General features: G+C 46.1%; 1 protein-coding gene and 1 pseudogene across 14 annotated transcripts in view; one reads left to right on the top strand and one right to left on the bottom strand.

Moving 5' to 3' along the window:
• Nucleotides 1-24,963, top strand: part of LOC112635292 (tubulin alpha-1B chain) — a 63,031-nt gene extending 38,068 nt beyond the window's left edge. For 3 of the 13 annotated variants that reach the window (XM_025403355.1, XM_025403354.1, XM_025403361.1), the window contains exon 4: nucleotides 23,807-24,963. In XM_025403355.1, coding sequence (XP_025259140.1) covers nucleotides 23,807-24,787 — 981 coding nt within the window. In that variant the 3' untranslated portion in view covers nucleotides 24,788-24,963. Of the gene's footprint in view, nucleotides 1-21,217; nucleotides 21,464-22,416; nucleotides 22,643-23,022; nucleotides 23,512-23,806 lie in introns of those variants that run through there. The other 10 variants (XM_025403352.1, XM_025403349.1, XM_025403356.1 and 7 more) reach the window with 9 other exon arrangements.
• LOC112634205 overlaps nucleotides 1-26,488 on the bottom strand; it is a 209,622-nt pseudogene that overhangs the window by 127,797 nt on the left and 55,337 nt on the right. The window lies entirely within an intron of this gene.

Raw genomic sequence — 26,488 nt, 5'->3', positions numbered from 1 at the left:
TCCCAGGTTCAAGCGATTCTCCTGTCTCAGCCTCCCAAGTAGCTGAAAGGTGTAAGCCACTGCACCCGGTCGCAACTTTTCTTTCTTTTTTTTTTTGAGATGGAACTTCACTCTTATTGCCTAGGCTAGAGTGCAATGGTGCAACCTCAGCTCACTGCAAACTCTGCCTCCCAGGTTCAAGTGATTCTTCTGCCTCAGCCTCCCAAGTAGCTGGGATTACAGGCATGTGCTACCATGGCCGGCTAATTTTTTGTATTTAGTAGACGCAGGGCTTCGCCATGTTGGCCAGGCTGGTCTCGAACTCCTGACCTCAGATGATCCACCCGCCTTGGCCTCCCAAAGTGCTAGGATTACAGGCGTGAGCCACTGCGCCTGGCCTGCAGTTTCTTAAAGACAACAGTGACGTTTGCTGCAGTGATTGACTTCCTTTCATTAAAGATTTCACTATAGTATGCGATGCTATTTGATAGCATTTTACCCACAGTAGAACTTCTTTCAAAATTGGAGTCAATCCTCTCAAACCCTGCTGTTGTTTTATCAACTAAGTTTATGAAATATTTAAGGCCGGGCGCGGTGGCTCAAGCCTGTAATCCCAGCACTTTGGGAGGCCGAGATGGGCGGATCACGAGGTCAGGAGATTGAGACCATCCTGGCTAACACGGTGAAACCCCGTCTCTACTAAAAAATACAAAAAAACTAGCCGGGCGAGGTGGCGGGCGCCTGTTGTCCCAGATACTCGGGAGACTGAGGCAGGAGAATGGCGTAAACCCGGGAGGCGGAGCTTGCAGTGAGCTGAGATCTGGCCACTGCACTCCAGCCTGGGTGACAGAGCAAGACTCCGTCTCAAAAAAAAAAAAAGAAAAAGAAAAACAAAAAGAAATATTTAAAATCCTTTGTTGTTATTTCAATAATGTTCAAACATCTTCACCAGGAGTAGATTCCATCTCAAGAAACCACCACATGAGCGTAGTGGCTCATGCCTGTAATCCCAGCACTTTGGGAGGCCGAGGCGGGTGGATCACCTGAGGTCAGGAGTTTGAGACCAGCCTGGCCAACACAGCGAAAACCCATCTCTGCTAAAAATACAAAAATTTAGCCGGGCATGGTGGCAGGTGCCTGTAATCCCAGCTGCTTGGGAGGCTAAGGCAGAATTGCTTGAACCAGGGAGACAGAGGTTGTAATGAGCCAAGATCGCACCATTGCACTCCAGCCTGAGCGGCAGAGTAAGACTCTGTCTCAAAAAAAAAAAAAAAAAAGTAAAAAATTACTCTTAGATCCATGGGCTACAGAATGGATGCTGTGTTAAGCAGTCATGAAAGTAACATTAATCTCCCTCCCTGTACGTGGCCATCAGAGCTCCTGGGTGACCAAGCGCATTGTCGATGAGAAGTAACATTTTAAAAGAATCTTTATTTCTGAACAGTAGGTCTCAACAACAGGCTGAAAATACTCAGTAAACCATGTTGTAAATAGGTATGCTGTCATCCAGGTGTTGTTGTTCCTTTTATAGAGCATGGGCCGAGTAGATTTAGCATGATACTTTAGGGTCCTGGGATTTTTGGAATGGTAAATGAATATTGGCTTCAACTTAAAATCACCAGCTGCATTAGCCCCCGACAGATTCAGACTGTTCTTTGAAGCTTCGAAGGTAGGCACGGACTTCTCCTTTCTAGTTATGAAAGTCACAGATGACATCTTCTTTCAGCGTGAGGTTGTTTTGTCTACATCGAAAATCTTTTTTATTGCTCATTTTTTGTTTGTTTTCTTTTGGAGACAGGGTCTTGCTCTGTTGCCCAGGCTGGAATGCAGTGGCATGATCATAGCTCACTGCAGTCTCAAAACCCTGGGCTCAGGCAATCCACTCACCTCAGCCTGCCAGGTAGCTAGGACTACAGGAAAATGCCATCACACCTGGCTAATTTTTTTATTTTTGTTAAGATTAAAAAATTGCCTTGCTATGTTGCTCAGGCTAGCCTCAAGCAATGCTCTCACCTCAGCCTCCCAAAGTGCTGGGATTAGACATTAGGCACTGTGCCTGGCCAAAAATCTGTTGTTTAGTATAGCCATCTTCATCAATGATCTGAGCTAGAGCTTCTGGATCACTTGCTGCAGCTTCTACATCAGCACTTACTGCTTCGCTTTGCACTTTTACATTATAGAGATGGCTTATTTCCTTAAACTTCACAAGCCAACCTCTGCGAGGTTCAAACTATTCTTCCGCAGCTTCCTCACCTTTCTCAGCCTTCATAGAATTGAGGAGAACTGAGGTCTTGCTCTGGATTAGGCTTTGGCTTAAGGGAATGTTGTAGCTAGTTTGATCTTCTATCCAGACTACTGAAACTTTCTCCCTATCAGCAGCAATAACGCTGTTTCACTTTTTTTTTTTCTTTTTTTTTTTTTTTTTTTTTTTTTGAGACAGAGGCTCTCTTTGTTACCCAGGCTGGAGTGCAGTGGCACAATCTCAGCTCACTGCAACCTTCACCTCCAGGGTTCAAGTGATTCTCTTGCCTCAGCTTCCCGAGTGGCTGGGATTACAAGTGTGCGCCACCACGCTCACCTAATTTTTGTATTTTCAGTAGAGACAGGGTTTCAACATGTTGGCCAGGCTGGTCTTGAGCTCCTGACCTCAGGTGATCCACCCGCCTTAGCATCCCAAAGTGCTGGGATTACAGGCGTGAGCCACCACACCCAGCCTGTTTAGCTTTCTTATCATTTATTATCATTTATTTCTTATCATTTATGTGTTCACTGGAGTAGCACTTTTAATTTCCTTCAAGAATTTTTCCTTTGCATTCACAATTTGGCTGTTTAGCACAAGAGGCTTAGCCTTTAGCCTCTCTCAGAGACTACTGTAGGGTTATTAATTGATCAGATTTCAATGTTGTTGTGTCTAATTGAACAGGGAGGTGTAAGAAGAGGTAGATGGGAAATGGCTGGTCAGTAGAACAATCACAACACACAAATTTATATATTAAGGTCACTGTCATATGTGATCTTATATTTGTAGCACTCCAAAACCATTACAATAGTAACATCAGAGATTACTAATCACAGATCACCATAAAAAATACAATAATAATAAAAAAGCTTTTTTTTTTTTTGAGACGGAGTCTCACTTTGTCTCCCAGGCTGGAGTGCAATGGCGTGATCTTGGCTCACCGCAACCTCTGCCTTCAGGGTTCAAGTGATTCTCCTGCCTCAGACTCCCGAGTAGCTGGGATTATAGGCCTGTGTCACCACACCCAGCTAATTTTGTATTTTTAGTAGAGACGGGGTTTCACCATGTTGGCCAGGCTGCTCTTGAGTTCCTGACCTCAGGAGATCCACCTGCCTTGGCCTCCCAAAGTGCTGGGATTACAGGTGTGAGCCACCACGCCTAGCCTGTAATGAAAAAGTTTTATATATTATGAGAATTACCAAAATGTGACACAGAGACATGAAGTGAGCAAATGCTGTTGGAAAAATGGTGCTAACAGACCTGCTTGATGCAGGGTTGCCATAAACCTTCAATACGTTTTTAAAAAAAAATAAAAGAAAGAGAAAACCCTCATCATCTCTGAAGTTCAGTAAAGTGGGCCAGACACGGTGGCTCACGCCTATAATCCCAGCTACTTGGGAACCTGAGGCAGGAGAATCCTTAAACCAGAGTCGGAGGTTGTGGTGAGCCAAGATTGCATCACTGCACTCCAGCCTGGGCAACAAGAGCGAAACTCTGTTTCAAAAAAAAAAAAAAAAAGGCCAGGTGCAGTGGCTTAAGCCTGTAATCCCAGCACTTTGGGGGGGCCGAGGCAGGCGGATCACTTGAGGTCAGGAGTCTGAGACCAGCCTGGCCAATGTGGTTGAAACAGTGTCTCTACCAAAAATACAAAAATTCGTTGTGCGTGGTTGCAGGCACCTGTAGTCCCAGCAACTTGGGAGGCTGATGCAGGAGAATCGATTGAATCCAGGAGGTGGAGGTTGCAGTAAGCCGAGATCACACCACTGTACTCCAGCCTGGGCAACAAGAGCGAAACTGTCTCAAAAGAAAAAAAAAAAAGTTCAGTAAAGTGAAGTGCAATAAAGTAAGGTATGTCTGTGTATCTTTTTACCTCTTCAATGTTTGAACCATGGGAATTTCACCTATTCAAAAAATATGTGTAAGTTTTGCTTTCAAGTCTACTGGTTTTATTAACTACATGTTTTTTGTTTTTTTGAGACAGTCTCGCTCTGTTGCCCAGGCTGGAGTGCAGTGGCACGATCTTGGCTCACTGCAATCTCCACCTCCCAGGTTCAAGAAATTCTCCTGCCTCAGCCTCCCAAGTAGCTGGGACTCAAGGCGCATGCCACCACACCCGGATAATTTTTTGTATTTCAGTAGAGATGGGGTTTCACCGTGTTGCCCAGGCTGGTCTCGAACTCCTGAGCTCAGGCAATCCACCACCTCAGCCTCCAAAAGTGCTAGGATTACAGGCGTGAGCCACCATGCCTGGCCAGCAATTACATGTTTTTATATATTTTTATTCATTTATTTTATTTATTTATTTTTTGAGACAAGTCTCGCTCTGTCGCCTAGGCTGGAGTGCAGTGGCGTGATCTCAGCTCACTGCAAGCTCCGCCTCCCAGGCTCACGCCATTCTCCTGCCTCAGCCTCTCGAGTAGCTGGGACTACAGGCACCTGCCACCACACCTGGCTAATTTTTTTGTTTTTGTATTTTTAGTAGAGACGGGGTTTCACCGTGTTAGCCAAGATGGTCTCAATCTCCTGACCTCATGATCTGCCCACCTTGGCCTCCCAAAGTGCTGGGATTACAGGCATGAGCCACCGCGCCTGGCTACATGTTTTTATAAATCCATTCAGTCAACTGTCTTCTTAGTGACTCTACAGTATATTCTTCTATTTCACAAATGGTGACACAATAGCTTTAGCAAAATATAAATCCTGGTTAAACCCAATTCACCATCAGGTTTATACCTTCCCCTGAGCAGGTAAACCTGACTAGAGAAAAATACAACCCAGATGACTGATCTCATTTTATATTTACAACCACAGATGTCTGAATGACCTACTACATCTCCCTACTTAATTTACTCTACCATTCAGAGATAACTATTTTACACATTCTCTCTCCACAAACCTCCCACACTCCTTCCCCAGTCCTTACATTTAGTTAATGATCTCCCCGTCCCTGTTTCACTGAAGAAGGAAAAAAAAAAAATCAGAAGACAAAACTTACACAGTCCCACTACCATATCAGTTATGAATTACAATCAGCTGTAAATAACAGACACAAACACACGCTCAACAAAAGAAAATGAAAAATTGGAAAAAAGATTAGTGTGGCTTAAACAAAGTGTTTCATTTTCTCCCATAATAAGTCCAGGGGGAGGCAATCCAGGGCTTGTGTGACAGCTTCATGTTGTCATCAGGCACCTAGACTCTATCTTTCTCCATCCTTAACATATCATATGGCATAAGGTTGCTTTATTGTCATAAGATTACTAGAAGTCCATAGGACTCCAGCCATCTTGTCCATGTTCTAGACAAAGAGGAAAAAAAAATAAATAAATAAAAGGGCCAATGACACATACTAGCTCAATCAATCCTATCAATCCTGTTTTAGAAACTTTCTCAGAAGCCCCACCAAACAACTTCCACTAACATTTCACCAGAACTTAGTCACATGGACACCACCAGTTGGAACAGAAGCTGAGGACCCTGTTCCTAACGAAATCAGGGTTCTGTTACTAAGGAAAAGAGGGAAAATTAGGAGAGATAACCTATTTTGTTGTTCTTCTTTTTTAAAGATGAGGTTTTGCAGCCAGGCACAGTGGCTCACACCTGTAATCCCAGCACTTTCGGACGCTGAGGCAGGCAGATCACCTGAGGTTGGGAGTTCCAGACCAGCCTGACCAACATGGAGAAACCCCATCTCTACTAAAAATACAAAATTAGCCAGGCATGGTGGCACATGCCTGTAATCCCAGCTACTCGGGAGGCTGAGGCAGGAGAATCACTTGAACCTGGAGGTTGCAGTGAGCCGAGATCACGCCATGGTACTCCAGCCTGGGCAACAAGAGTGAAACTCCATCTCCAAAAAAAAAAAAAAAGATGAGATTTTGCTATGTTGCCCAAACTGGACTCAAACTCCTAGGCCCAAAGGATCCTCCTGCCTCAGCCTCCCGAGTTGTTGAAAGGCATCACTGTATGCCACCATCCCTGGCTGAAATTACATATTTCCTGGTTCACTGGAGTGGAAGAGAAAAAAGGAAGTAATCAGAAAAGAAATTCTACAAGTTCCACCACTAAATCTAACTGCCAACCGATTAATCCCTCCTTGAATTCTGGCTTCCTCCTGTGTGTCAGCAGATGAACATTGTGCTCCTTTCCAAGATGAACCCCTCCATGGTGCACTGGGCGCCTTCCCATTTCACTACTCTAAAGCTTTGCTCCTTTTCCTCACCACATGGTTTTACCTTTTGGTTTTTTCCTCATTAGCAAATAAATATGCTAAAATAGCTCCCACCTTAGAAACAAAAACAAAAACAAAACCCCTCCTTTTATTGAACATCTCTATCCAGCTCTCCTGGTTATTACTCTTCTTTCTAACCCCTTAAAGCAAAAATCCTCAAAAAAAGGTTTTAAATTCTCCTTCCTCCACTTCCTTGCCATGAATTCTCTCTTGAACTTACCCCAATAAGGCCTTAATTCATCCCTATTGCTCCACTGAAGCCACTCTTGTCCAGGTCACCACTGAAATCTAATAGCTGATTCTCAGACCCCATGTTACCCAGCCTCCCAGAAAGCAGTTCAGAAAGCATAGTTATCACCTGCTCCTGCTTGAAACACTTTCTTCATTTGGTTTCCAGAATATCAAACTCTTCATTATTTTCTTTCTTCCGTTTTTTTGGAAACACTGTCTCACTCTGTTACCCAGGCTGGAACGCAGTGGCACGATCATGACTTACTGTAACCTTCACCTCATGGGCTCCTACGTCAGCCTCCCAAGTAACTGGTACTACAGGTGCACACCACCACGCCTGGCTAATTTTTGTATTTGTTGTAAAGAAGGGATCTCCCTATGTTGCCACAGCTGGTCTCCAACTCCTGGGCTCAAGCAATCCTCCCATCTTGGCCTCCCCAAGTGCTGGTATTATAGGTGTGAACCACTGCACCCAGGCCATTATTATCTTCCAACATCACTGTCTGCTCCTTTTACTTTACACTACTAGATCCTCTTTCTAATTTTTATAAGCTGGAGTGCTCTGGGGTTCAGTCCTTGGACCTCTTCCTTTTTATTTCAGACAGAGTCTCACTCTGTTGCCCAGGCTGGAGTGCAGTGGTGCAGTCTCAGCTCACCACAACCTCTGCCTCCCGGGTTCAAGCGATTCTCCTGCCTCAGCCTCCCGAGTAGCTGGCACTATAGGCGCACGCCACCATGCCCAGCTACATTTTGTAATTTTAGTAGAGACAGGGTTTCATTATGTTGGCCAGGCTTGTCTTGAACTCCTGACTGTGATCCGCCCACCTAGTCTTCCCAAAGTGCTGGGATTACAGGCATGAGCCACCATGCCCAGTTGGATCTCACCTGTTCCCCAGGTGATCTTATCCACTTTCTATACTGATGACTTCTAAATTCATCTCCAACATGACCTCCCCTCTGCACTTTTTAACCAACTATTACTGCCTAATCAACATCTCTACTTAGATTTAACTCACTATATCTCAAACTTAACATGTCCAAAACTGAACTTATGATTATTTCCATTTCTCTATACCTCCTTTAGTATCCCCAGTATTGCTCAGACCAAAAATCTAGGGGTCGGCCGGGCGCGGTGGCTCAAGCCTGTAATCCCAGCACTTTGGGAGGCCGAGACGGGCGGATCACGAGGTCAGGAGATCGAGACCATCCTGGCTAACACGGTGAAACCCCGTCTCTATTAAGAAATACAAAAAACTAGCCGGGCGAGGTGGCGGGCGCCTGTAGTCCCAGCTACTCGGGAGGCTGAGGCCGGAGAATGGCGTGAACCCGGGAGGCGGAGCTTGCAGTGAGCTGAGATCCGGCCACTGCAGTCCAGCCTGGGTGACAGAGCGAGACTCCGTCTCAAAAAAAAAAAAAAAAAAAAAAATCTAGGGGTCATGATTGACTCCTCTCTTTCTTTCTCACAGTCAAAACTCATTAATAAATCCTGTCAGTTCTGTCTTCAAAATACACTCAAAGGGCCGGACGTGGTGGCTCATGCCTATAATCCCAGCACTTTGGGAGGCCAAGGCAGGCGGATCATGAGGTCAGGAGATCGAGAATGTCCTGGCTAACATGGTGAAACCTCACATCTACTAAAAATACAAAAAAAAAAAAAAAAAAATTAGCTGGGCGGGGTGGCACACGCCTATAGTCCCAGCTACTTGGGAGCCTGAGGCAGGAGAATCACTTGAACCCAGGAGGCGGAGATTGCAGTGACTCGAGCTCGCACCACTGCACTCCAACCTGGGCGACAGAGCAAGACTTCATCTCAAAAACAAAACAAAACAACTCACATTTCCACCACTTCTTACCAAGTCAACAATATCACCATGATTCAAGCCACTATCACCTCTTGTTTGCATTACTGCCCATTCCCTTCTAGTTTGTCTTCTTTCTTCCACTCTTAACCTCCTGTGGTTTACTCTCACAAAAGCCAGAGCAATGCTCTTAAAATCTAAAATAGAACATGTCACACCTTTGCTCAAAACTATCTAATAGCTTCTCATCATTTTTAGAATAAAACACAAAATCTCTCCGTGCCTAATAACACTATTACATGAGCTAGACCCTGGCTACCTCCCCAATCTCATTTCATAACACTCTCCCCAATCTCATTTCATAACACTCTCCCCCTCACTCACTACTCTACTCTGGCCTCATTGACCTTCTTGTTACTGCTTTGAAAAGATATACACATCCAGTTGCCAGTCCAGCATAAAAGAAGCTTGGAAGTCACCGCTCCATGATAACAACAAGTAAAAGCTGAACAAAGTAAAAAATCAACAGCTCCCTTTTTTTTAAACTGCTTCATGCAGAGCAGGGCTAAGTCATAGGCAGTGCATCCAGAGCTGCCAACAACTCTTTATAGATCTGTAGGAGAAACTAGGTCAAAAAAGTAAAGGAGGCCGGGCGTGGTGGCTCACGCCTGTAATCCCAGCACTTTGGGAGGCTGAGGCAGGTGGATCAAGAGGTCAGGAGATCAAGACCATCCTGGCTAACAGGGTCTCTACTAAAAATACAAAAAAATTAGCCAGGCATGGTGGTGGACACCTGTAATCCCGGCTAATCCAGTGGCTAAGGCACGAGATTGTTTGAACCCGGAAGGTGGAGGCTGCAGTGAGCCGAGATGGCGCCACTGCACTCCATTCTGGGTGACAGAGCAAAACTGTTTAAAAAAGAAAAAAGAAAGAAAAATCACATAATCGTATCAACAGATACAGAAGCAGCATCTGACAAAGTCCAACACTCATTCATGATAAACTCTCTTGGTAAACTAGGACAGAGGATAATTTTCTTGACTTGATCAAGAATATCTACAAAATCCCTACAGCTAACATTATACTTAAAAGTGAGAAATTAGAAGCTTTCCCACTAAGGTCAGGAACAGGCAAGCATGTCCCTTCTCACCACTCCAGCGAGACTTATTCTATTCACTGTTATATCAACCCAACACTTATAAAGAGTACCTGCCATGATAGGCTCTCAATAAATACTTGTCCAATAAATAAATAAATAAAAATAGACACCATATTGTTTTCTATATATTTAATACAATGGACACTTTCTAGTCTTTACCCTATTTAACCTGTAGCATTTGACACTGCAGCATTTGACACTGTACTTGCTCAAAACTCTTTACTTGGATTGTAAAACCCCCAGTTCTTCCTCTTTGATCATTCTTTCTCAGACTCCTTTTATTTGTTTGTTTATTTATTTTTGAGACGGAGTCTCACTGAGCCGCCCAGGCTGGAGTGCAGTGGTGCGATCTCAGCTCCCTGCAACCACTGTCTCCTGGGTTCAAGTGATTCTCCAGTTTCAGCCTCTTGAGTAGCTGGGATTACAGACACCCGCCATCATACCCGGCAGCTTTAGGAGAGATAGGGTTTCAGCATGTCAGCATGTTGGCCAGGCTGGTCTTGAACTCCTGACCTCAGGTGATCCGCCCACCTTGGCCTCCCAAAGTGCTAGGATTATAGGCATGAGCCACTGCGCCTGGCCCAGACTTTTATTTATTTATTTATTTTTTTGAGATAGAGTCTTGCTCTGTTACCCAGGCTGGAGTGCAGTGGCACAATCTCGGCTCACTGCAATCTCTGCCTCCCGGGTTCAAGCAATTCTCCTGCCTCAGCCTCCTGAGTAGCAGGGACTACAAGCACACGCCACCACACCTGGCTAATTTTTGTATTTTTTTTAGTAGAGATGGGGTTTCATATGTTGGTCAGGATGGTCTCGATCTCCTGATCTTGTGATCCACCTGCCTCGGCCTTCCAAAATGCTGGGATTACAGGCATGAGCCAATGTGCCCAGCCCTAGACTCCTTTTATAAGCTCATTTTCTCTACTTTAAATGTGATCATTCTTTCAATTCCTTACTAAGGCCAGGTCCTCTATCTACTTTCAGGGTTCTCTATTAAGACCACCACTTTCAGCCAGGCATGGTGGCTCATGCCTATAATCCCAGCACTTTGGGAGGCTGAGGTGGGTGGAGGGTGGATCATGAGGTCAGGAGTTCAAGACCAGCCTGGTCAACATGGTGAAACCCTGTCTCCACTAAAAATTCAAAAATTAGCTGGGCCTGATGGCAAGCACCTGTAATTCCCAGCTACTTGGGAGGCTAAGGCAGGGGAATTGCTTGAACCCAGGTGGCAGAGGTTGCAGAGAGCCAAGATTACACCACTGCACTCCAGCCTGGGTGAGAATGAGATTCCGTATCAAAAAAAAAAAAAGGGAAAGAGAAAGAAAGGAAGGAAGGGAGGGAGGGAGGGAGGGAAGGAAGGAAGGGAGGGAGGGAGGGAGGGAAGAAAGGAAGAAAGGAAGAAAGGAAGGAAGGAAGGAAGGAAGGAAGGAAGGAAGAAAGAAAGAAAGAAAGAAAGAGAGAAAGAGAAGGAAAGAAAGAAGGAAAGAAAAAGAAAGAAAGAAAGAAAGAAAGAGAAAAGCACCACAAAAAAAAGAGAAAAGCACCACTTTCCTAGTGCTACACACTCCCCCGAGTTGTCTTACCCATTCCCATAGTTTAATTACCATTTTCATACTGAAGGTTCAAAATCTGTATCTCTCTCCCCTCTCCATATCTGTAAGCATGTTTGCCTAACAGACATCTCTAAGCATATGTACTATAGACACTTAAACCTCAAAATGTGTTAAAAACTGACCTTTTCTTACTTCCCGCCCACTTCTTTCTTCAATAATTTGATCTCAGTGAAAAGCACCATGATTCACTCAGTTATTTAAATGAGAAACCTTTGCCGGGTGCAGTGGTTCACACCTGTAATCCCAGCACTTTAGGAGGCCGAGGTGGGCGGATAGCTTGAGGTCAGGAGTTCGAGACCTGCCTGGCCAACATGGTGAAACCCGGTCTCTAGTAAAAATACAAAAATTAACCAGGTGTGGTGGCACACATCTGTAATCCCAGCTACCTGGGAGGCTGAGGCAGGAGAATCACTTGAACCCGGGAGGCAGAGGTTGTGGTGAGCTGAGATTGTGCCACTGCACTCCAGCCTAGGCAACACAGTGAGACTCTGTCTCAAAAATAAATAAATAAATAAATAAATGAGAAACCTACAAAATAACCTCCATTCCTTACTTTACCTCACATCCCATATCCAATCAATCACAAAGTTCAATATTCAACTTTTTAAAAATTACATATTAAGCACCTACTATGTGTCAGGTATTGTTCTTGTCTCTAGGGATAAAGTCTGCTTGCATTGGCTTACATTATAAGGACATTTACTGTTTCCTTTATTCATTAATATTTATTTAGTTTCCTTAATTTATTATTTAATTAATAAACGTGGAGATAAGTTGGTTTTAAGGTTGGGTCGATAGCTTCACAATATCAGACCACTGCACTGAACTGGCATCTTTATGATTCTCTTTGCATTAGACCCTCAAGGTCTTAAGTTGGCTCTAGGCATCGTATCTTCAAAGAACATTTCCAAAGGCAGAAAGCAAAGGGAGAGGGGTGAAACAAAAGGGATTTCCTCAAGGGGGTAATCTCTTTTTATCAGAGAAGAAAACCATTCCCAGAAACTCCTCAGCTGACTTGCCTCTTTATGTCCCGTTGGTCAGAATCGGCTCCAATGATGAAGGAAACTGAAAAAGCAAGTATCTGGCAAAGGGAAACAAGGTTGCATTGATTTGTCCCCAGGGACTGAGCCCAGGAATACCCTTTAAACAGTGGCAGTTTAAAGGAGGTTCTCTTAGCAAGGAGGAATGGAAGAAGGTGGTTTTTGAAAGGGCAACCAAGATTGACTTCCGCAAAAAGAGACATGGAGTTTACATAAAAGAAGAAACTTTAAACAAGTAAATAAATGTACAAACAAGGTAATATCAGATTCTGTAAGAGCTGTGAAATAAGAGTGGTGTGATAAAAAGTGGTGGCCATATTTTGAAAGTAAATTGACAACATTAACTAATGGGACTGAATGTATGAGAAAAAGGTGATTCCAAGTTGATACTGATTCCCATTCATAAATGAAGCTCGAGAAAGATAATTAAGGGTCTGAGGTCATACCACTATTAACTGACAAAGCTAGAATTGAATCTAGTCCTATCTGACACCACCAAAGTCAATTTTCTATTTCCCCCCTCCCTTTTTTTTTTTTTTGTTTGAGACAGAGTCTCACTCTGTCACCCCGGCTGGAGTGCAATAGCATGATCTCTGCTCACTGCAACCTCCACCTCCTGGGTTCAAGTGATTCTCATGCCTTGGCTTCCCAAGTAGCTGGGATTACAGGCACATGCCACCAGGGCCAACTAATTTTTGTATTTTTAGTAGACGGGGTTTCGCCATGTTGGCCAGGCTGATCTACTACTGGCCTCAAGTGATCTACCTGCCTCGGCCTCCCAGAGTGCTGGGATTATAGGCCTGAGCCACTGCACCCATCCCAAAGTCAATTTTCTTTCCCCAATACCATCTATCTGTGGAAAAGCAGATGTAAATTTGTAACACTGGGATAAATAAGAATGAAGGTCAAGTATTTATAAATAGTTAACACTTGGTAAATTGTTGCCATTTGTTACTTTACTTGTACAGCTAGTGAAATGAACAAAATATTTTGTAAACTTCTGTGTCTAAACCACACTATGGAAACTATCAAAAACAGTTACCCACTGCTTAGAACAGTAGCAAATGGCCATGATATTATGTAGCAAAAAACGAGAGTAACTCTAATTGCATCACAGGGTTTCCCACTACACCAAAGACTCAAAGTAAACAGTTACAGGCCTGAAAGAGTACAACAAAAGAAAGGCTTATATAATCAATTAAAATGTGCAGACAGACTGGGCCCAGTGGCCTGTACTGCAATCTCAGCAGTTTGGGAGGCCAAGGTGGGAGAATCGATTGAGCCCAGGAGTTCGAGACCAGCCTGGGTAACATAATGAGACTCCACCTCTACAAAAATAAAAAATTAGCCAGGCAAAGTGGTCCTTGCCTCTAGTCCCAGCTACTGAGGAGGCTGAGGTGTGAGGATCACTTGGGCCTGGGAGGTGGAGGCTGCAGTGAGCCATGATCATACCACTGTAGTCCAGCCTAGGCGACAGAGTGAGACCCTGTCTTGGGGGAGGAAAAAAAATGTCAAGACAGTAAATACGACTGTGTTTATGTTCCAGACATAGACAACTACTATTTACTTGTGTGTGTGTGTGTGCATGTGTGTGTGTGCGTATAGGTATGTATAATAAATAGAGGCCGAGCATGGTGGCTCATGCCTATAATTAATCCCAGCACTTTGAGGCCAAGGCGGGTGGATCACTTAAGGTCAGGAGTTCAAGACCAGCCTGGCCAACATTCTGAAACCCCGTCTCTACTAAATTACAAAAATTAGCTGGGTGATGGTGGCGCACATCTGTAATCCCAGCTACTAGGGAGGCTGAGGTGGGAGAATCACTTGAACCTGGCAGGCTGAGGCTGCAGTGAGCTGAGATGGCATCACTGCACTTCAGCCTGAGCGACAGAGCAAGACTCTGTCTCAAAAAGAAAAAAAAAAACAACAACAACAAAGGCTGGGGGCAGTGATTCACGCCTGTACTCCCAGCACTTTGGGAGGCCAAGGCGGGCGGATCACGAGGTCAGGAGTATGAGACCAGCCTGGCCAATATGGTGAAACCCCATCTCTACTAAAAATATAAAAAATAGGCTGGGCACAGTGGCTCATGCCTTTAATCTCAGCACTTTGGGAAGCCAAGGTGGGCGGATCACCTGAGGTTGGGAGTTTGAGACCAGCCTGACCAACATGGAGAAACCCTGTCTCTACTAAAAATACAAATACAAAAAGTTAGCTGGGCGTGGTGGCGCATGCCTGTAATCCCAGCTACTCGGGACACTGTGGCAGGAGAATCACTTGAACCTGGGAGGTGGAGGTTGCAGTGAGCTGAGATTACGCGCCATTGCACTCCAGCCTGGGCAACAAGAGCGAAACTCTGTCTCAAAAAAATATATATATATATAGATTGATTGATAGACAGATAGATGTAAAATTAGTAAGGCATGGTGGCGCATACCTGTTGTCACAGTTACTCTCGAGGCTGAGGCAGGAGAATCACTTAAACCTGGGAGGCGGAGGTTGCAGTGAGCCGAGATCATGCTGCTGCACTCCAGCCTGGGACACAGAGCGAGACGCTGTCTCAAACAAACAAACAAAACAAATAGACCTATGTAGGTTAAGTATGGATTTAAAAAAAAGTCAGACTTTCCTGTCAGGTAATAAAGAGGAGGCAGACTGGGCATGGTGGCTCATGCCTATAATCCTAGCACTTTGGGAAGCCAAGGCGGGCAAATCACTTGAGGCCAGGAGTTCGAGACCAGCCGGGGCAACATGGCAAAACCCTGTTTCTACTAAAAATATAAAAAATAGCCAGGTGTCATGGCGCATGCCTGTAATCCCAGGTACTTGGGAGGCTGAGCCACAAGAACTGCTTGAACTCATAAGGCAGAGGTTTCAGTGAACTGAGATTATCACTGCACTCCAGCCTGTGCAACAAAGCAAGGCTCTGTCTCAAAAAAGAAACCAAAAAAAACAAAACAAAACAAAAAACAAAAAAAAACAAGAAAAAATAAAGAAAGAAAAGGAAAAAGAGGCAACATAAATTTATCATTATTCAATATTCTTCTGGCATAAAAATGTGTTACAGTTGGGTGTGGTGGCTCATGCCTATAATCCCAGCACTTTGCGAGGCTGAGGCAGGCAGATTACATTGGTCCAGGAGTTTGAGACCAGCCTGGGCAATGTGGAAAAACTCCATCTCTACAAAAAAAAGAAAAAGAAAAAAAAAACCATATATATAAAACTACCCGGGTGTGGTGGCACGTCTATGGTCGCATTCACTCAAGAGGCTGAGATGGGAAGATCCCTTAAATTCCGGAGGTGGAGGCTGCAGTGAGTTGAGTTCCCACCAACGCACTCACTCCAGCCTAGGCAACAGAGCAAGAAAGACCCTGTTTCAGACAAAAAAAAAAAAAGTTAGGGAAACAGAAGTATAGGGGAGCCAGGCCAGGCGCAGTGGCTCACACCTGTAATCCCAGCACTTTGAGAAGCTGAGGTGGACGGATCACGAGGTCAGGAGATCAAGACCATCGTGGCTAACACAGTGAAACCCCATCTCTACTAAAAATACAAAAAATTAGCCGGGTGTGGTGGCGGGCGCCTTGAGGCAGAAGAATAGCGTAAATCCGGGAGGTGGAGCTTGCAGTGAGCCGAGATTGCGCCACTGCACTCCAGCCTGGGCGACAGAGCCAGACTCCATCTCAAAAAAAAATAATAATCAATTCCATCTTAAAACTAGCAAGGTACATTTCTTGCCAGTCACGATCCATGGTCATAAGATGTTTACAGCTAAGGAAGCAGTTTTTTGTTTTGGTTTTTTGTTTTTGAGACAGAGTTTCACTCTTGTCACCCAGGCTAGAGTGCAATAGCGCGATCTGAGTTCACTGCAACCTCTACCTCCAGGGCTCAATTGATTCTCCTGCCTCAGCCTTCCAAGTAGCTGGGATTACAGGAGCCCGCCGTCACACCCGACTAATTACTGTATTTTTAGTAGAGATGGGGTTTCACCATGCTAGCCAAGGTGGTCTTGAACTCCTGACCTCAGGTGATTCACCTGCCTCTGCCTCCAAAGTGCTGGGATTACAGGTATGAGCCACCACGCCCGGCAGGAATCAGCTTAATAATGTCTGCAAGGAGAGTTTGAGATCAATCTGGGAAACATGGCTGTCCTCTACAAAAATACAAAAGTTTCCTGGGCACCTGTAGCCCTAGCTACTTGGGAGGCTGAGGTAGGAGGATTGCTTCAGCCAGGAGGTCAAGGCTGCAGTGAGCTGTGATCATACCACTGCTCTCCATCTCCAACGTAGGCTACAGAGCAAGACAATGTCTCAAAAACAAAACAAAACAAAACAAAAGACTCCTATAAAAGTAGAGTTTAGACAAAGCTTGGTAGTTCAGGCCTATAATCTCAGTACTTTGGGGGGCCAAGGCTGGAGAATCGCTCGAGGCCAGTTGTTCAGACAAGCCTGGCCAACATAGCAAGACCCCATCTGGGAAAAAAAAAACCAGAAAAAGGAAAAAAAAGCACCCTCTGAGTATCAGTTGGTTTTTACTCTTCCTAGGACTTTTGATCACTATCTTGTTATTACTAATCTTTTGCCCCTGCTTATTTAACCTCTTGAAGTTTGTGTCTACTAGATTACAACAATCCAACATAAAGAGGATGCTGGCACAAGGCTTCCAATCCATACCAACTTCTGACCTGGGAAATAAAGACATACTGCCTTTAGGCCCCTCAGATCAGGCATCCAAAGATTTTTACTTCTTCAGTACTGGGCAGGGCTATGCCCATTGAATCATCAGAACATCGCAGGGTGTGCAGATCACAAGGTCAAGAGAATGAGATCATCCTGGCCAACACGGTGAAACCCTGTCTCTACTACAAATACAAAAATTAGCTGGGCGTGGTGGCATGTGCCTATAGTCCCAGCTGCTCAGGAGGCTGAGAAGGGAGAATTGCTTGAACCAGGAGGCAAAGGTTGCAGTGAGCTGAGATCGCTGCCACTGCACTCCAGCATGGCGACAGAGCAAGACTCCATCTCAAAAAAAAAAAACAAAACAAAAGAATCGGCCAGGTGTGGTGGCTCACACCTTGTAATCCCAGCACTTTGGGAGGCTGAGGCAGGTGGATCACCTGAGGTCGGGAGTTTGAGACCAGCCTTACCAACATGGAGAAACCCCGTCTCTACTAAAAAATACAAAGGCGGGGCACAGTGACTCATGCCTGTAAACCCAGCCCTTTGGGAGCCCAAGGTGGGCGGATCACCTGAGGTCGGGAGTTCAAGACCAGCCTGACCAACATGGAGAAAGCCTGTCTCTACTGAACATACAAAATTAGCTGGGCGTGGTGGCGCATGTCTGTAATCTCAGCTACTCAGGAGGCTGAGGCGGAGAATCGCTTGAATTTGGGAGGCAGAAGTTGTGGTGAGCTGAAATAGTGCCATTGTACTCCAGCCTGGGCAACAAGAGTGAAACTCTCTCTCAAAAAAAAAAAAAACAAAACATCAGAACATCATGCAAACACGGACCTCCTGTGGCTCCCTAGAAACCAACTGCAAATTCTTTTTTTTTTTTTGAGATAGAGTCTCACTCTGCCTTACAGGCTGAGTGCAGTGGCGTGATTTCGGCTCACTGCAACCTCTGCCTCCCAGGTTCAAGAGATTCTCCTGCCTCAGCTCCATAATAGCTGGGACTACAGGTGCGTGCCGCCATGCCCAGTTAATTTTTTGTATTTTTAGTAGATATGGGGTTTCATGGTGTTAGCCAGGGTGGTGTGCAGTGGCCTGATCTGGGCTCACTGCAAGCTCCGCCTCCTGGGTTCACTCCATTCTCCTGCCTCAGCCTCCTGAGTAGCTGGGACTACAGGCACCCGCCACCATGTCCAGCTAATTTTTTTATGTTTTTAGTCAAGACGGGGTTTCGCTGTGTTAGCCAGAATGGTCTCGACCTCCTGACCTCGTGATTTGCCTGCCTCGGCCTCCCAGAGTGCTGGGATTACAGGCGTGAGCCACCGCGCCCAGCCACCAACTGCAAATTCCTAGGAGAGAATCCTGTCCCAAAGATCAATGTCCACTGTCAGCAGGAAGAAGTTACAAAAAATGACCTTCACCCTTCATCTCCCCTTAAGATTAGAGAAGTAGAGGAGAAGAGTAGAGGAGGTATTATGTTAGGGAAACAGGAACGGAAGAGCTAGGGTAACACGGCCAGGCACGGTGGCTCACGCCTTTAATTCCAGCACTTCGGGAGGCCGAGGCGGGCGGATCACCTGAGGTCAGGAGTTCGAGACTGGTCTGGCTAACATTGTGAAATCCCTTCTCTACTAAAAATACAAAAATAATCCGGGCGTTGTGGCAGGTGCCTGTAACGTCTGCTACTTGGGAGGCTGAGACAGAAAAATCGCTTGAACCCGGGAGACAGAGGTTGCCGTGCGCCGAGATTGCGCCATTGCACTCCCACCTGGGCGACAAAAACAAAACTCTGTCTCAAAAAAAAAAAAAAAGGGGGCTAGGGTAACACAATTTCAAAATCAATTCCAAATTTAAACTAGCAAAGCATATTCCTTACTAGATACAACCCGTGGTCATAAGATGTTTACAGCTAAGGAAGCAGTTTAATAATGCCAGCAAGGGACCAGGCGCGGTGGCTCATGCCCATAATCCCAGCAGATCATGAGGTCAAGGGATCGAGACCATCCTGGCTAACACAGCGAAACCCCGTCTCTACTAAAAATACAAAAAATTAGCCGGGCGTGGTGGCAGGTGCCTGTAGTCCCAGCTACTAGGGAGGCTGAGGCAAGAGAATGGCGTGAACCTGGGAGGCGGAGTTCGCAGTGTGCCACTGCACTCCAGCTTGGGTGACAGAGCAAGACTCCATCTCAACAACAACAACAAAAAAAAAAGCTGGCAAGGACAAACTCCTATGACAACAAAATGTTCAGATGTCCCAATATCACATAACAATTCCCCCCCCTTTTTTTTTTTTGAGATGGAGTTTCGGTCAAAAAAATAAAATGAAATAAAAAGAAGTTCTCTTTTAGTTTAATTACTCTGTGAAACCTGAGGTATAATCAAGACCTAAAAAAAAAAAAAAGGCCCTCAAATACTTACTTATTCACAACAGGGAATACACAGATAAAAGCTAATAGTTTTAGGAAGGTATCTGGGGAGACGTATAGGCCCCTGGGAGGAAATCCCTGAAGTGGTGGCTCTGATAATCTGCAGAGAGCTAGAAGGGAGGTTCTCCCCTCCCCCAGAAAAATCTATCCCAAGACCATAAACTACATCGCTAATCCTTGGAAATACATAAAGTGGTTAGGGTTAAAGGGTGGCTTCAAAATGGTTCTAGCAGAAACCTATTGCGGTTACTAAAGACTATTCAAATCATTTGCCCAGAGATAGCTTTTCTGGATAAAATAGCTTTACCCAGAGCCGACAGCAAAATGGAGTTCAGCAGGGTGGTTCCCTAACATTCATTCTTCCCGTTAAAGCAAGCTTATGATTTTCAGATTCGTTTTAAGAATAAGAGTGGGGGTGGTCCGATGATAGTGGGTTATCAGAACTTATTAATATTAGTGTCACTAAAATTAGTATACCATCCCTCACTGCTAAAATTGACAGGCTTAATTTCTTTTTTTTAAGAATAAGAGGAACAAAATAAGTGAGAACAATATTCAAATATATTCCTGCCTCCTCTACCCAGTTGGAAAAATTGTGCAAATCTGGATTTTGAATCAAATGCCTTTAACAAGACTACCAAAACTATCAGAAATAAACAAGAACCTCTTGGTCTGCAGGTCAGGTTCAGATGGGTGGAGACACACATATATAGACATACACATATATAACTCCTTACAACATACACTTATTAACCACATAAATTTGCTATTTGTCTGAAATTCGGTGCGAAGGATGAAGGCTGCACCAAATTTTAATAGGCTAATAACTGAATATGAACTATGAATTTTTAGTGTTTTAGGTTTAACCTTTTTGTTCCTCCTATACTAGGCAGATATTCTGAATAGTAACATCAATATGTTTCGGCTAGGACCATTTTAAAGCCACATTTTAAACCTAAACACCTTCTGCATTTCCAAGGATTAGCAATGTGGTTTATCGTCTTGAAATAGATTTTCCAGGGGCGGGGCGGAGGGAGACCTAGTCTACTCCTATAATGTGGGCCTCCAAGCACTAAGCTATAACCAATTGATGTATCTTGACACAAGGCCAAGCAGTCTTATTTACAAAACTCTTAAGTTGCACAAGGAATCTCTACTTCCTAACATCCTTCAGTGTCAATTTATTTCCTCCCTATCCAATTCTTTCCTCACTTCTTCAACTCAGCTACCACCACTGAAATGTGTTTTTAAATCTCCTTTTCAAAAAGCCCCTAGGACTGTTCCATAAAATTGATGGCTTAGATCTAAAATTGGGGCCTACTTTGCCCTTTTAACAGCTTCAATGTTAAATGCTTGGGCACTCTTCGACTGACTGAATATCTACTTGCTTTCAGCATTTGGTACTCTTACTTTGGAGAACAAGTCATTACAGTAAACCATGTACACCTATTCGGTTTTCTAAAGCTCGCGTTTTTCACATTATCAGGTAAGTACAGAATGCACTGCCTTAAAAGGAACTGCGAAAATAAAAAGGCAAAACTCACTGACAAACTGTGGCAACACGAAATTAATCAGCTGAGCTATCCGAACCACAACTTTCTGCATTTCACGGTGCTTCGTCTTTCAAATTGTATGGCTCTCTCAAGTCCTAGGCTTCCTCCGAATTAAGTCAAGCCTCGTCGCCCATTCTCTGGTCGGTGTCTTTCCGACTCGCGCCCGCCCCTCGCCAGGCCCTGGCAGCCATGCGCCGCACACTGCAGCACTGGCGCGCGCGGCCCGCAGGCGCGGCGGACCCCGCCCCGCGGCCGCGCGAAGGGAGGGGGCTCGGGGCCCGGAGCCCGCCTCTGCGGCGGCCAGGCCGGGCGCCCAGTGGGCGCACGGGGCCGGAGGAGGGGCCCGCGGCCGCGACACCGCCTGTGCCCGCCCCCTCTCCAAAGCCGCTACTTAAGAGGCTCCAGCGCCGGCCCCGCCCCAGTGCGTTACTTACCTCGACTCTTAGCTTGTCGGGGACGGTAACCGGGACCCGGTGTCTGCTCCTGCCGCCTTCGCCTCCTAATCCCTAGCCACTATGGTGAGTGAGCCGCGCGGCTCCCGGCTGCTTTCAGGGAAGCAGGGAAAAGCGAGCCGGCGGGGCGCGGGGACCCTGTATACAGCCGGGGAGGTCTGGTTCCAGAGCCGTCCGTTTAGGGGGCGGAAAACAAGGCGAGAGGCCAGGGCGGGAGTGGTGAGACCTCGGTGTGTGTAAATAGCTGGGGCCCGGAAAGGTCGACGGGCGCCAGGATTTCTTATCGGACCCTGGAAGGGATGAGGGGGCTCCGGCTGCCTTCTGCCGTATCCGGAGCTCTCTTTCAGCGCGTAACTCTGTACTGGGAGCGGTCCCTCGAGTCCCCGCAGTCCTTTCCAGCGCATGCCCTTCCCCCGCTTTGGGTGGACGCGCGCGCGCTCGCGGACTCTAACATCTTCCAGCCTTCACTTCCTCTTGAGCGCGAAAAGCGGGGGTGGGAAGCAGCTGGAGACAAAAGCGCGCACGCGCGACCGTTACCTTCACGCCGTTCCTGGGCGGGAAACCGCCACTGCAGTCTGCGCATGCGCTCTGGGTCGCGGCGAGACTAGGGCTACAGGGCGTGTCTCCTGTTAACCTGAGTTTTCTTTTTTTAATGAAAGCAATAAGAGGAATGTGGGGAAGGGCCCTGTCAATGTACCGCTATACACCAGTGAATTAGGACAGTTCGACCACAACAGTCTGTAGAGGCCTCCTCTCTGCCGCGTTAGGAATTCAGGGGAGCAGGTGGTGGCAGTGAGGGATTTTGAGGGAACGGAAATCGGATCTTGACCCAGATCTGGGCCGCCGATAATCCCCAACTTCGCTCAGACTGCTGTGGAGGTGTTAGGCCCAGCCCGATGCCGGCGGGCAAGGGAGGATGGGTGGCCTGGGCAGCGCCTTTGCAGACGTGGCCATTTCGTGCCTCTGCAGCGCCGCCGGGGGGCGCGAGAGCGCGCGCCCTGAATTGCGCATTCATCCTGTGCCGCAGAGCCCCGCCCCTTGTCCCTGCGGACAGACATTTCTTCTGCGCTGGTCTGGCCACGTGCTTCCTGTGCTAGGAGCTGCCCGGAAATGTGGCCACCTAGTCTAAAGTGGTATTCTGGGGCCTGAGCGCTGGGTGGATGCCTACCTTCCTGTCTTGGTCCTCCAAAGGAGGAAGCTGTGACTGAGCTGTATTGGTCTGGAAGGAGGCCTTCCCAGTTTAGGATGGGAAGGTAACAGTCATTAAAAGCAATGTAGATGATAAGCTGTTCTCAGAAGAGTAGTACGTCTTATGACGCTTTAAAAAAGGAAATTTGTTTTAAGATTATGTGAGTAGCCTAGGTAACACAGCCAGACCTCATCTCCACAAAAAAAGATGAAAAAATTAGCCAGACGTAGTGGCCTGTGCCTGTGGTCCCAGCTGCTCCAGAGGCTGGGGTCGGGGGATGACTCAAGCCCAGGAGGTTTAGGCTGCCTTGAGCCTAGACGGCATCACTGCACTCAAGCCTGGGTGACAGACCTTATCTCTAAAAAAATAAAGATTGCATGAGTATTTTGTTCCACCTGACAGCCACCAATAGATTAAATTGTGATATCTTTTTCCTTCCCACAGCGTGAGTGCATCTCCATCCACGTTGGCCAGGCTGGTGTCCAGATTGGCAATGCCTGCTGGGAGCTCTACTGCCTGGAACACGGCATCCAGCCCGATGGCCAGATGCCAAGTGACAAGACCATTGGGGGAGGAGATGATTCCTTCAACACCTTCTTCAGTGAGACTGGCGCTGGCAAGCATGTGCCCCGGGCCGTGTTTGTAGACTTGGAACCCACGGTCATTGGTGAGTTGACCTCAGTAACCCAAGTGAGATCCCAGGATGCTGGGACAGGAGATCTGTCCTGGGGGCTCCACTGGTCACTCACCCACTCCCTCCGTCCTTCTCTCCCTCCTTCTCCAGATGAAGTTCGCACTGGCACCTACCGTCAGCTCTTCCACCCTGAGCAGCTCATCACAGGCAAGGAAGATGCTGCCAATAACTATGCCCGAGGGCACTACACCATTGGCAAGGAGATCATTGACCTTGTGTTGGACCGAATTCGCAAGCTGGTAAGCACAATATATAAATATGCATTTAATGCGGCGAGATGGTACCAGTGCAAGTTGGGTGGAGTGACTGACATTCATTTAGCACCTACCAAAATGTGGAATAGACTGCTTACTATGTTCATTGGACTTCTAAATCAGATAGTCCCCTAGGTTATGGACAGTTTGTGGATATGTTTGTTTTCCCATTTCCTTATGCTTATGTCAATGAGATGGTTCATAATCTAAGAATTTTAAATAGAAATTCTAAGAGAATGTGTCTTGGCATTAAAATACTATTTTTTTTATTTCCCTACAGGCTGACCAGTGCACCGGTCTTCAGGGCTTCTTGGTTTTCCACAGCTTTGGTGGGGGAACTGGTTCTGGGTTCACCTCCCTGCTCATGGAACGTCTCTCAGTTGATTATGGCAAGAAGTCCAAGCTGGAGTTCTCCATTTACCCAGCGCCCCAGGTTTCCACAGCTGTAGTTGAGCCCTACAACTCCATCCTCACCACCCACACCACCCTGGAGCACTCTGATTGTGCCTTCATGGTAGACAATGAGGCCATCTATGACATCTGTCGTAGAAACCTCGATATCGAGCGCCCAACCTACACTAACCTTAACCGCCTTATTAGCCAGATTGTGTCCTCCATCACTGCTTCCCTGAGATTTGATGGAGCCCTGAATGTTGACCTGACAGAATTCCAGACCAACCTGGTGCCCTACCCCCGCATCCACTTCCCTCTGGCCACATACGCCCCTGTCATCTCTGCTGAGAAAGCCTACCATGAACAGCTTTCTGTAGCAGAGATCACCAATGCTTGCTTTGAGCCAGCCAACCAGATGGTGAAATGTGACCCTCGCCATGGTAAATACATGGCTTGCTGCCTGTTGTACCGTGGTGATGTGGTTCCCAAAGATGTCAATGCTGCCATTGCCACCATCAAGACCAAGCGTACCATCCAGTTTGTGGATTGGTGCCCCACTGGCTTCAAGGTTGGCATCAACTACCAGCCTCCCACTGTGGTGCCTGGTGGAGACCTGGCCAAGGTTCAGAGAGCTGTGTGCATGCTGAGCAACACCACAGCCATTGCTGAGGCCTGGGCTCGCCTGGACCACAAGTTTGACCTGATGTATGCCAAGCGTGCCTTTGTTCACTGGTATGTGGGTGAGGGGATGGAGGAAGGCGAGTTTTCAGAGGCCCGTGAAGACATGGCTGCCCTTGAGAAGGATTATGAGGAGGTTGGTGTGGATTCTGTTGAAGGAGAGGGTGAGGAAGAAGGAGAGGAATACTAATTATCCTTTCCTTTTGGCCCTGCAGCATGTCATGCTCCCAGGATTTCAGCTTTAGCTTAGCTGACAGACATTAAAGCTTTCTGGTTAGATTGTTTTCACTTGGTGATCATGTCTTTTCCATGTGTACCTATAATATTTTTCCATCGTGTCTCAAAGTAAAGTCATTAACATCAAAAGCTTTGTTTCCTGTGTGTTTTCTAAAAGTGCCTTGGTTTTTGGATTCATCTATATTTGGAGTATAGAATCTGCAATTTGCTGGTGATGTCAGGGATCCTACTTCCTGTGCAGGCACCTCTAGGGAAAAGGAAGCTCAAGGGACTAGAAAGGCAGAAGCCCTAGATTCTCAGACTAGTTTACCACCTCATCCCTTGGTGTAGGGGGCGGGGAAACTGATGAAAGTCATTCTGCTAATCTAGAGCTCATTTAGCTCTTCAGAGTATGACTGGGTAGTTACTAATGAGTTATGTATGGGAAGTATACATTTTGAATATCTGCTAAGTTGCTGCTGTTTAAAGTGGCCTGCTAACCTTGTTAGTGTAAGAAATTTCAATGTGATCTTTGGCTGGTCATGGTGGCTCATGCCTCTAATCCCAGCACGAGGATGAGGCAGGTAGATTACTTGAGCCCAGGCATTCAAGACCAGCCTGGGCAACATGATGAAACCCCGTCTACAAGAAAATACAAAAATTTGGGTGTGGTGGTGTGTGCCTATAATCCCAGCTACTTGTGAGGCTGACGAGGCTGTGGTGAGCTGTGATTGTACCACTGCACTCCAGCCTTGGTGATAGACCCTGTCTTGAGAAAAAGCAGTGACCTGGGAAAACATCTGACTAGGAATGTTTGAGGGTGGTGAAGTAAAGACAGTTTCCAGCCCTATTGTGATAGGAAAAAGTAGGACCAGAATTCATGGTGGTCAATAAAAGTCATGCTAAGAAAGAAGGCTAAACAATAAGCGATATGCATGGGTGGAAGAGGACTACATTACATGAGGATAAAGTGGCAACATTTGTAAAGGTTAGGATGAAAATGTATAGCATTTGGCATGGTTTACATCCTTTCAAATATTTTGGCTACATGTAACAGACTTGTAGGCACAGAATGTAAATAGAGGATTTAACCTAGGAGAAAATGTAGATTTCAAATCCGTAAAGTACAGGAAAATTGTGGCTGCTAAAGACCCTGATGGCTGCTAAAGACCAAGAAGACTGAAAGAATGCATGAGGCTTTTTTGAAAAAGCAGAGAAGAGGCCAGGCACAGTGGTTCATACCTGTAATCCAAGCACTTTGGGAGGCGGAGGCGGGCGGATTACCTGAGGTCAGGAGTTTGAGACCAGCCTGGCCAACATGGAGAAACCCCATCTCTACTAAAAATACAAAATTAGCTGGACGTGGTGGCTCACCCTTGTAATCCCAGCTACTCGGGAGACTGAGGCAGGAGAATTGCTTGAACCTGGGAGGAGGAGGTTACAGTGAGCCAAGATTGCGCCATTGCACTCCAGCCTGGGCAACAAAAGCAAAACTTCATCTCAAAAAAAAAAAAAAAAAGGTAGGGAAGTCTACAATTTTCCCAGTTTTTTTTTTTTTTAGCCCATAAATCCTACAAATTTACAAAATGTCAGCCTTCCCTATCTGTGGTTTCCGTATCTAGATTTGACTAACTGGATTTAAAATACTTGGAAGCAACCCGCCCTGGTGGTTCAT

This window comes from Theropithecus gelada, chromosome 11 (genome assembly GCF_003255815.1).
Source record: "Theropithecus gelada isolate Dixy chromosome 11, Tgel_1.0, whole genome shotgun sequence".
NCBI classification, from domain to species: Eukaryota; Metazoa; Chordata; class Mammalia; order Primates; family Cercopithecidae; genus Theropithecus; species Theropithecus gelada.
This window is presented reverse-complemented; position numbering and strand designations above follow the sequence as displayed.